The sequence below is a fragment of the Apis dorsata genome, unplaced genomic scaffold (assembly GCF_000469605.1).
Source record: "Apis dorsata unplaced genomic scaffold, Apis dorsata 1.3 scaffold_162, whole genome shotgun sequence".
Classification (NCBI taxonomy): domain Eukaryota; kingdom Metazoa; phylum Arthropoda; class Insecta; order Hymenoptera; family Apidae; genus Apis; species Apis dorsata.
In genome coordinates this window covers 1,126,915-1,137,335 of record NW_006263451.1, presented here as the reverse complement: position 1 = coordinate 1,137,335, position 10,421 = coordinate 1,126,915, and the positions used below count along the sequence as shown (strand labels likewise).

The following is a 10,421-nucleotide window of genomic DNA, read 5'->3' as shown; positions in this document are numbered from 1 at the left end:
TCTCTCGCCCAATGTTTCTCACTACCGCCCTCTGTCCGCCCCGTCAACGGCGACGATTCGAGTCCTCTCGTTTCTCGCTCTCTTTTGCGGACAGAGTCGCGCGTATTTGTTTTCCGCGCCCTAACAACCGGGCCGGGGATGGTAGCCGGCTCTCTTCAAGCCGAGTACACAAGGAGAAACACCGTGAACCTCGGCGGACGCGTGTATGTGCACGGACTCGGCCTGCCAGAGTACCTTTTGCGCCGCGTGGTGTATCGAGTTAGAGGATGTTTCAGAAGTAGGGGAAGAAGAACGGTGAGAGAAACATTTTTCTTCTGAGTAAGAAAATTTTCCTCCCTTATTTTTTTGTTATTTTTTTTTTTTTTTTGTTTTTAATGAGAAAGATTTAAAAATGAAATTCGTACAATTTTCTCTAGCGAAATTATTTTTCTCCTTTGATTTTTAAATGGAATTTCTGATTGATACTTGTTTTATATAAAAAGAAATCACTTGTAATCAAAAACTATTAATTTTTTAATTTTCCAATTTTATATGAATACTTTTATCATTTTTCATTAAAAAATTATCTAATTATCACCAATTGCAAAAAACTTGTAAACCACACATTCAAACTATCTATCCAAAAAATATTTCTCCAATCATCCCCTGAACTCACTCAACCTCTCCTCACTTTTGAATCAACGAGTACCACATCGGAACGGCCGGAATACTTCCACATTTCCAGACCATTCGGGAACGTTTGACTCTTCCTTTCTTTTACCCTGGCCCCTCTCTATCTCTCTCTCTTTCTCTTTCTCTCTCCAATTGCTTTTGCAACCTCCCTCCCTCCCCTTCCTTCCCGTACCTTCTCCGTCTGTCGCACCCTCGACGCCAACTCGCTTGCCCCATTCATCGAGTTTATCCGCTTGCCCAAGTTCCTTAATTAAACCCTGAAGATTGTCTGCAAAAAGGACATCGCCCAGTGCCCTCGACATCTACGAACATTACGAATTGGACGACGAGGGGCACATGAAAGATACAGATAGGTGGCAAAGGAGGAAACGAGGAGGGGGAGGAGGATGAAAGCAGCGGTGCACCGTCTGTCAGGCATCCATAATAGCAATTTCTTGCCGGTTTTAATCAAGACGCCGAACGATCAACGACAAAAATCACCAAGGATAATTGTAACGGCTGTTTTTGTTACGGCCATGCATCTAAGGGGCACGTTATTAATAAATCGTAAATTGTCGATCAGAATTGGAAATATTTACGATACATTGTCGAAATGTATTTTTGAACAGATATTATCCATTTGTAAATCGAGATTAACACAGTACGTGGAATATATCCAAGTACTTTACTTAACTTTTACAAAGATTACGTAGAATTTTTCTATTATTTACAAAAGATGTATTAGAATTCTGTTAGAAATTTTTCAAATTTTATCATTATTATATATTTTACAAGGATTATAGATTTTGTTACAATATTTTTATTATTGTTTATCGACAGAATATGAATTGAATCTATATCCTGTTAGAAATGAGACGATTACGTATTATGAATATATATTGTTTTTAAAATTAAATTCAATTTATTTTCGTCTCTCATCAAATTGTAAAATTGCATAATTAAAAAAAAAAAATACCAAGTATCCGGATATCCGGGTAAACTCCAACGAGAACTTTATAGGATGCATATGTGAGTTTGCAACATGATGCGATGGAAGCACGTTAACGAAGCTTAAGTGATGATTGCAATTGAAACTGGATGATGTGTGTCATGTAGCAAGTAGGTATATTAAAGTTAAACGATTTGAAGTTTTATGATTGAATGGACTGTCATTGTTACAGCTGAGATTTGCTTTCAACTACCTTTTATTTTATTTAACTTGTTGAACAGGTATTTTGTATGTTGTGTTCTCAACAGTATTTATTATATTGTTAAAAAATTTTTTTTCACCAATGTGACTGTTTAATGTAATATAATTAAATCACGTTAATTAATTCCTATTCTCGTTTTAATTATCGATAATTTCTAGATCATCATTGGCAGGTTTAGTAATAAATTATATTGCATTGTCAATGTATTCCATTTTGATTATTTTCTTCTTTGTTCCACTTTTAAAACGTGAAATGATAAATTGCACGAGATACAATAGTATAATAAATGTCACAATTGAGAGGATGATGATTTCGCGTTAGTAATATACGTGTAATAATGTGAAGTAACGTTTATCTATGTGGTCTTTGTTTCCAAGAAAGTCGAGTTTCAATGTACGTCGAGATGCGCACTTGACTTACAATAAACCACAACTTTATGAATGTCTCTCGAGACTTGCATTGCATCTAGATGCAAAATGTAGCAGGGTTTGTAGCGTACAAATGTACCATGCAATATCATCTTTTTGAAATCATAAGAATTTTTTCATTTTTATTAAGGTCTTTCACAAATATTAAATGTAGATACAAGATAATAATATTTAAATAATTTAGTACGAAAAATATTTCACAAAGAGTATTATTTAATTGTGAGAAATCCAAATTGTTTCATTTGAAATCCTTAATTTTAATAAATCAATAATTTTATAGTAATGAAATATCAATTGTTTATCTCAGCAAAGCATGTGAGTTATTAGACTATGAACGTATATGCAAAACTCAATTTTTATAAATGTGATTAAAAGAATATAATTAAATGAATATTTCGTTTATCAAATATTACAATGCTTTAAATGTTTTGTCCTTTTTTTGCATATTATATGTACTCTACAAATTTTTGTAGAATAATGTTCAAATTTGCATAAACATTCATAGTTTATTTATGTCTCCAATATCAAATTTATTCGTTTTCAGCCTATATTTCCTATTTTCTGATATATTTGTTAAATTCCTTCTCATAAAAATAAACTCATAAAAACCGATAAAAGTAACATTTAAGACGATGGAGAGGCCAATATCATTGAATTACAGTTGTTTTTCCTGATACTAGACAGTCAGAGAAGCAATAAAACGTTGAGGGATAGGAGAATCACTATCCAGCCCCTTCCGGTTCCACGGATGCGAGTGTTTAGTGCGAACGCACCCTTACGCTAGAAGCAGACGGGGGGAAGGAAGCTAGGAAAATCGACGGAGGGTGATTCGAAAAGGGATGAAAAAATCGAAGCTGGAAAATGAGGGAGTGAACGAAACATTATCAGAAACTATGAAAAAGACAGGAAAAATAAAACAAATGAAAAAGATAAAAGGAAATTTAATAAAAATTATAAAATAAAAAAGAGGAATAAAAATACGGAAAATTTTAAAAAAAAGTCTTCAACGATAACGAAAGTGAAAATTGAAAATATGAATAAAAACATTGTCAGAAAATCTAGATATTATATTTGTATGTATACATAATATAATATGTATAATAAATTGAAAAATAAAAATAAATAAATAGAAGAAACGAAGAGACGAAGAAGAATTTAATAAAAATCATAAAATGAAAAAAGGAAGAATAAATACGCGAAAAATTTCGAAGAGAGTTTAAAAAAAAAAATGATAAAAAGAATACGAAGAAATGAAACGAACAGAAGCAAAAGAGAGCAAATAAAAATTACAACGATGGAAGTCAATGGACGAAATAATGAGAGAACAATAACGTAGGAATGTCCGTATGTGAGACAGTATTCAGTGGAGAGTGGCCGAAAACAAGAGAAAGAGCGCGTACGTGACGTAGAAGAGGGAATAAGGAAGAAAAGCCAGACGACAAAGAGAGAAATAGTAGACAGGGTGGCCAAAATGCAACGAGGGTGAAGACACGCGAGGGCTGTTAGACCGTCAATCGATAAATTCCTCCGGCAAGGAAGAGGGGCCACGATACGTGCTGATGTCGCGAAAAGGTTCTTCCTTGCAAACACTTCAAGTGAATTTCACACTTCAGAAAGGTGAGAGAAAAAGATGGAAAGGGGTGGTCTCTCTTCTAGTTGCACTTTATGCAGTTTCGCGCCCCCTCAGAAAGGGCAGATCTCTATATTCTCTTTCTCTGTCTTCTTAAAAGGGAAGATCGTCCATCGATCCGTAATACGAATGAACACAGTGAACGTTCTCGTAGTGACAGAATGCCTTGCCTGTTGGCTAATTATCCCCTCGTTGGTCGTTTAACGCATCGATTCCTTCTTCCGGAAGAACGGAGAACGAACAAAACATTATAGTAATATCGGTCGAGTGTAATAGAATCGTTAGAGAAAATTTCACCCTATCTACTCTCGAATTCGATATCGTTTTCGATGATAAAAGAAACAGAACTAATGCGAGTAGAGAAGGAAATAGTGCACGATGAAGTTAACGATCTTCGTCGAATTTGAATTATCTAATTCTGCATCTTGAAGTTATAAAACATGATATGATACAAGAAAAACAGATGAAATTGATAATTTTATGATGTAAAATATATTAGAAAGTAATTTTCAATAAATACATCTCAATAATATAGAAAAGAAAAAACATTTAATATCAAAAATTCAAAAATTGACAAAAGAAGCAGAAAGTCTCGTGAGAATGTTTTTTTCTCTTTTCATATATATTTTTTAAATTTTCTCAAGCATAAATGTTCATCAAAATCTATCCAAGATTATATTACCTTTCATATTTTAAATGTTCATTCCCCGTCTCAAATAATTGAAACAAGATCGGTAAAATCTTTATTACTTCGAAAACGTCGAATGGGTTTTATCAAATCCTTGATCATAAATTAAAAAGTAAGTTCCTCGTGGCGGGGATTCCGAGACGGGCCAACGGTGTGCTCAAGAGACATCAAAGAGAGACGAGGTTATCGCGGCCGGCCGATGACGTTAAAAGTTCTGGTTCGCGGGAGATTAAGTCGCCCGAGGCGATGTTTCCATCGGAGGGAAGCCCTTTCCGTGGTTCCCGGGGGCCGTGATTAAAATTATTGCCCTACCCAAAGTCAACACGCCGTACAAACAAAGGATAAACACATTCGCGGGCACCGATACACGAGAAGTGGCACGATTAGCATCGCAAAATATTTCTCGTCTGTTCCGTTGAGTGTCGCTGTTGTCGTTCATAGCGCGCGCGCGAGAAGCAAGCGTATTTTACATTGCTTTGCTTCTCTTTGTGATCTCTTAAAGCAATGGAGGAACAAAAGGTAAAAGAAGACGAGAAAAGAGAAATGAGGCAGGAGAGCAGAAACTATAGAAAAAAAAAGTAAAGAGCTTTGGTAGAAAGTTGCCGCAGGCGAGCTTTTTAGTTATGGACAAGTTGCACGACTGGTGATGAGCAAAAGAGGCAATTTGTTAGAAGAGAAGCGCTTTCGTTGTGATACATTTAGGATTTGTCGTGAGCTTGATCCTAATGCTCTGTCCTTTTCTCGCTTGGTTTACCTTGTCTTCTCTCGTGGAGAGAGTGGTGGGGGAAGTGCTTCTTGCCTCTATCCTTTCCACTGTATCCCCTCTCTTTACCGTCACCCTACTATATTCTCTTTCTCTTTTGCCCCGAAGGTTTTTGCTCGTGAGCGACAATCGGTGTTAAAATGCGTGAATGCACTCCAAGCACGCACGCCTGCTTCTACATGAGCACGCGGCAGAGACCTCTCGAAAACAAACAGCGGTTTCTCGTCCCATAGCCAACGTGACTTAATTAATGAAAGCGCGCGAGAAGCGTCGACAAAGTCGTCTTTGTCGAGAAGTTCGCGGGACTGGGTCAATAAAGACGCGGGACCGCTGATCGATCATTTCGATTAGTCATACTCTTCATCAATCGATTCGCTTCAACCTATCGAGTTCGCGAAGGAATCTATTACGATTTGAAGTTTGATTGAGACCGGGGTTCACGATTAGAGAAGTTGACAGTGATTTGTCGGACGAGTCGATTACATTCCTAGTGAATTGATTCGCGAGTTATATGTGGAAGTTACTTGTTAGTAGTTACGAGCACGTGCATGAGTATTTAAATGACGTTTTTTAGGTCGAACTATGCTAACTCGGAAGGATGACTAAGTTATTTTTTGCTCTGGAATGAATTGAATGTGGGACTCACTGTTCTCATATATGGATATTACATACGTGGAACATAGATTTTTAAAAAGATACTTTTTAAAAAATATGAAAAATAAAAATAAATGAAAAGTTATTAAAATTTAATTTTATTTGATAATACTATTTATACTATAGTCACTTTCATCATATTAAGTCAATAAATTAATCAGAAAAGAATATAATTTATTAATATATTATTGTCTAAAAAATTATTCTGGCGATTATTAAATATTTAAATACAATTAATATAAACACAGAATAGAGTTTATAAAATTATTATTCTTTAAATAGAATAAAAACAAAAATACTATAATTCTGTCGCATCATCTTTACAAATTTATCACGTTCAAACTAAATTTATCATTGACTCTTGAAAATAAATGACTACCCAAATAAACCTGTTTATCTGCTCCCATAAATAGAAAGGAGCAGCATCCGATAAGTCGTGAAGAAACGTGATTACTTACTTATGTGTCGTTTCCAGACGCAATTTCCTAATTTCCCTTCAATTTTATCTCATTGATTTAATATTATTATATAAAATTAAATTTTAATGCGTAAAATCATATAAACATATCTCTAATTCTTGTAGAATTATGTGTTTCCTTGTTAAGAATGTTCACAACAAATTTTAATAAATGATAGTGCAATCAGTTGCATGTCCATGTTACATCTATACACATTGACAGAGTGATTCATGGTCACGGTGAAATCATGAATAATCACTGAACAATAACGTGGATAACACGCGCATACAGACATATTATTTTACTCTATAGATATTCAGAGCAAAACTGATTATGGTCGAGAAAATTACGATGCCCGCATTTATTTCCACACGGCAGTTGTATAATATGTATTGTAGAAAAATATCCGATTATTAAATCTTGTTCGATAAAGATAACCCGAAGAATACGAGAATTTCATTCAACGATGGCTATTGCAGTTTTCACAAAATATGTACCATGAATCTAATTGTCAGTTATTAGACACGAAATTACTTACCTATTAGCGATTAATGGATAATATACAAACATAAAATAATTACAATGTTAAAATAAAAATAATAATAATAACATATAATATTGTTATTAAACAATGTAATATTGTTGCTTGTAATAACGTTCGTTCACTTAATTAATGTGAAAACTATCGAATGGAACAGATTCCACGTATAACGGTACAAACGACGGCATCCACAAGTATCTCTGGCAAACTATCGGAATTAATTGGAAAAATGTAGCGATCAATTGAGCGTAGATAATTTAACAGGTACCGGTACGTATAACGACTCATCTAATTCCATTTATGCTTAAAACACAGTTGTTCCTGATTAATAAAGATAACAAAGATAACAAGAATTTCGAAAAATGAAATGAAAGGAAACAATCGGAATAGTAGTCAATACTGTATAAACACTTTATCATTGAAATCAAATCATCAGAATAGAAATTCTAAAAGAACGTGACACGTAACTTTCATTTCTCAATGAATTGACAGACAATGAAGTTATTTTTTCCATAATTTAATCAAGCTAACGTGCACGAAAGCAAAACTATTATGTGAAACACTATGTAGAACACGAAAACGGGAAAAGAAGCGAGAAAAAGCAAAGTCTGCTATGGTGACACCCACCTTGCCAGTGGACCACTCCTCTTCGCTCGTTGACCCAAAATCTTCTCGACCACGGTGACATTTCCGTTTCTCGCTGCCTCCAGCAGCTCCTGGTCCTTCCCCATGGTCCATTTACACTGTAATCAAAGTCTGGTGTTCACTTGCACACTTGTCAATTTCTGTTTTTACTATGATTACTCGCGTTTCATTGATCCAGCGTGGCCATCTTGGGCCGACTGCGTCGCCACCTTACGGTCACTTCGCAAAACACTCGCAACACACGCTAGCGCAACAGAGAAAGGAATATTCAGGCACACGATGATTGGTTGTTCAAGAGCGAGATAGAACGACAGTAGCCGAGACTCGAAGTATACCGTGCTCAGGCATGTAGCCGACTGTCAAGTACCAGCTGTTGCGCCGTACTGATTTTCCGTGGCTTCACGCCGACTCGGCTTTGCGGCAATTTAATCGAATAAGTGTGTCACGCGGTTCATAACTCCGATCGACATGAGCCGCAATTTTATCGGAGAGTTGCTGATCTTTCTGTTATTCTTCATTGGCAGTTTAAATACGAAAGTATTATCAAATACACTGTCTCTCGGTGGTAAGCACATAACCTCAATAGTGTATTCTGGCAATTTTTTTATATATTTTCTTAAGCCGGTTAAAAAATTTCCGTTATTAAACGTAATTAATTTCAAATGTAAAAACAATAAATTTTATAATTCTTTTAAAGATATAGTAATATTAGATTGTTTTTCAATTATGTATTGATATAAATAATCAGTGTAATCTTTTAAATTGATATAAATGTGAGATTATTTATAATATAATATATCTATAAAAAGTAATATTATTTTCCTATTTATCGATTAAATGCAAAACTTAATGGATTATATAACGCTTTTTATGTAGAATTATATTTCTTCTTTATCTATTATCTATTGTATAAGATATTTAAATGATAATGTAAAACAATAGATAAATGTACATATAAATAATATAATTGTATAAATATAAAGTAAAATATTAATAAAAATACTTTTTACTTCAAAAACATATATTTTCTATATACATTTTTATATTACATATTTATTTTCAAATGTAGCTATACATTTTATATATATTTATTATGTGATTACATATGTAAATATTCTAAATGTGTAATAATATTTATTGTGTACATATTTTCTGTGTAATATATTTACATCAGAAAGTATTACTCGCATTAAATGTAATGTATAAGTGAAAAATATTCATGTTCAAAAATATCCAACCGTTACATTATGAAAATATGAGAAAGAAATATTTATTTAAAAGCTAAATTTATCAAAATAATTATAAATTTATTATTATATTTATTATTATTATATTTAAATTATATAATAATTGTATTTATAGATATATATATACATATTTTTATCATTTTATTTTTAAATATACAAGTTCAAACGTTACATCAGAAAAAGTATATGTGATGATCTTTTATACGTATAAATAATATTTAAATTACAATGATTCTCTAATTTATTTTTCTCAGCAATATCCTTTTAAATTATTTGTAATGTAATGAATCATTACATTAAAATTTTTTGTAAAATGTCAATATAATGTACGATACATTTTACAGATGGAAGTGTATTTGAAATGAAATTAACTAATCTTCATGACACTACACCATATATGAAACAAATATCTATTGCAGCAAGTAGCAAAGCAATCTTTAATGTAACAAACGTTTCCTCCAGCGGTTCATTTATTATTTTTCAAATTCATATTTATCAACATAATGTTACATTATCTTTTGACAAAGATTGTCTTAATAAAGTTTCAAATAGAAGCATATTTGGATCAAACATTGGTCTTTTCTCTAAGCTAAACACTAATATAATGACACAATTTTTCGTGAAAAATGATAATGTTCACGATGTTAAGGCTCTGCTCGTTGTTATTACTTACAATAATAAAGGTGAGTAGTATAGCTTATCTCGTAATAAACGACTTGATATGAATCATTATTTCATTATATCGGTGTATTTTAAATCTCTAAAAATTAATCAATAATGTTCGTTGTTGTGCAATTCAATTTTTTATATATAAAATTAAAATAATTTTAATTTTTCATTTCATTCACAAATTATCAACGCTAAGCTAAATGTTATGATATGAATTGTTGATTCAGATTTGGTAATTTTTGTAAACTCTGCATTTTAAACAATATGAAACGATATACAGGGTGATCCATTATTGCAATAATGATAATTATATAAGATTAAAAAAACTTTATTTGAAAATAATTATATATTTTTACATTTTTTTTATCCCTATATATTTTTAAATTCTATTAAATATTTTAAGTTTTTATTTTCAAGAAATATTCGTCACCAATATTCAAGTCTTATTCAGCTATTATCACATTCATTCTCGTTTATTCACAATTCGTATCGGTAACGCGCAAGAAATTAAAAAGCACAAAGAAATTAAAAATGACTTTCAATGGCTCTACATTCCTTAGTTCTTGTATTTTTCTAAAGAATACTTTGATAAATTAAGAAACGTATTCAATAAAAATGAATATTAAATATTACTTATTATTATATTTTTTCTTATTATTATACTTAATACCTCGCATAAAAAGAAAAATTCATATTAATCACAAATTTCGGAACTTTTTCACATTTTCCAAAATTAATAAATTTCCACATATTTTTATTCCTTAAAATTACAATAAAACTCTATTCTCTATTATTATATCTATTATTATATCTATATCTAAAATTACCAAAACTAT

At 32.2% G+C, this 10,421-nt stretch overlaps 2 protein-coding genes and 1 long non-coding RNA gene across 4 annotated transcripts in view; 2 read left to right on the top strand and 1 right to left on the bottom strand.

The window, feature by feature from the left end:
- Window positions 1-7,868, bottom strand: part of LOC102681234 — a 75,688-nt gene extending 67,820 nt beyond the window's left edge. The window contains exon 1 of the mRNA XM_031509553.1: window positions 7,652-7,868. Coding sequence (XP_031365413.1) covers window positions 7,652-7,755 — 104 coding nt within the window. The 5' untranslated portion in view covers window positions 7,756-7,868. The remainder of the gene's footprint in view (window positions 1-7,651) is intronic.
- On the top strand, window positions 4,639-6,100 carry LOC116185341. The gene is made up of 2 exons (XR_004150178.1): window positions 4,639-5,884; window positions 5,946-6,100. It is a non-coding gene; the product is annotated as an uncharacterized LOC116185341 (long non-coding RNA).
- A 130-nt stretch (window positions 7,869-7,998) lies between the features above and the next one.
- LOC102680700 (transmembrane 7 superfamily member 3-like) overlaps window positions 7,999-10,421 on the top strand; it is a 7,379-nt gene continuing 4,956 nt past the window's right edge. For both annotated transcript variants that reach the window (XR_004150173.1, XM_006613790.2), the window contains exons 1-2: window positions 7,999-8,234; window positions 9,261-9,599. Coding sequence is in view for 1 of the 2 variants with exons in the window: in XM_006613790.2 (XP_006613853.1) it covers window positions 8,138-8,234; window positions 9,261-9,599 (436 nt within the window). In the remaining variant the exon portion in view is untranslated. The remainder of the gene's footprint in view (window positions 8,235-9,260; window positions 9,600-10,421) is intronic.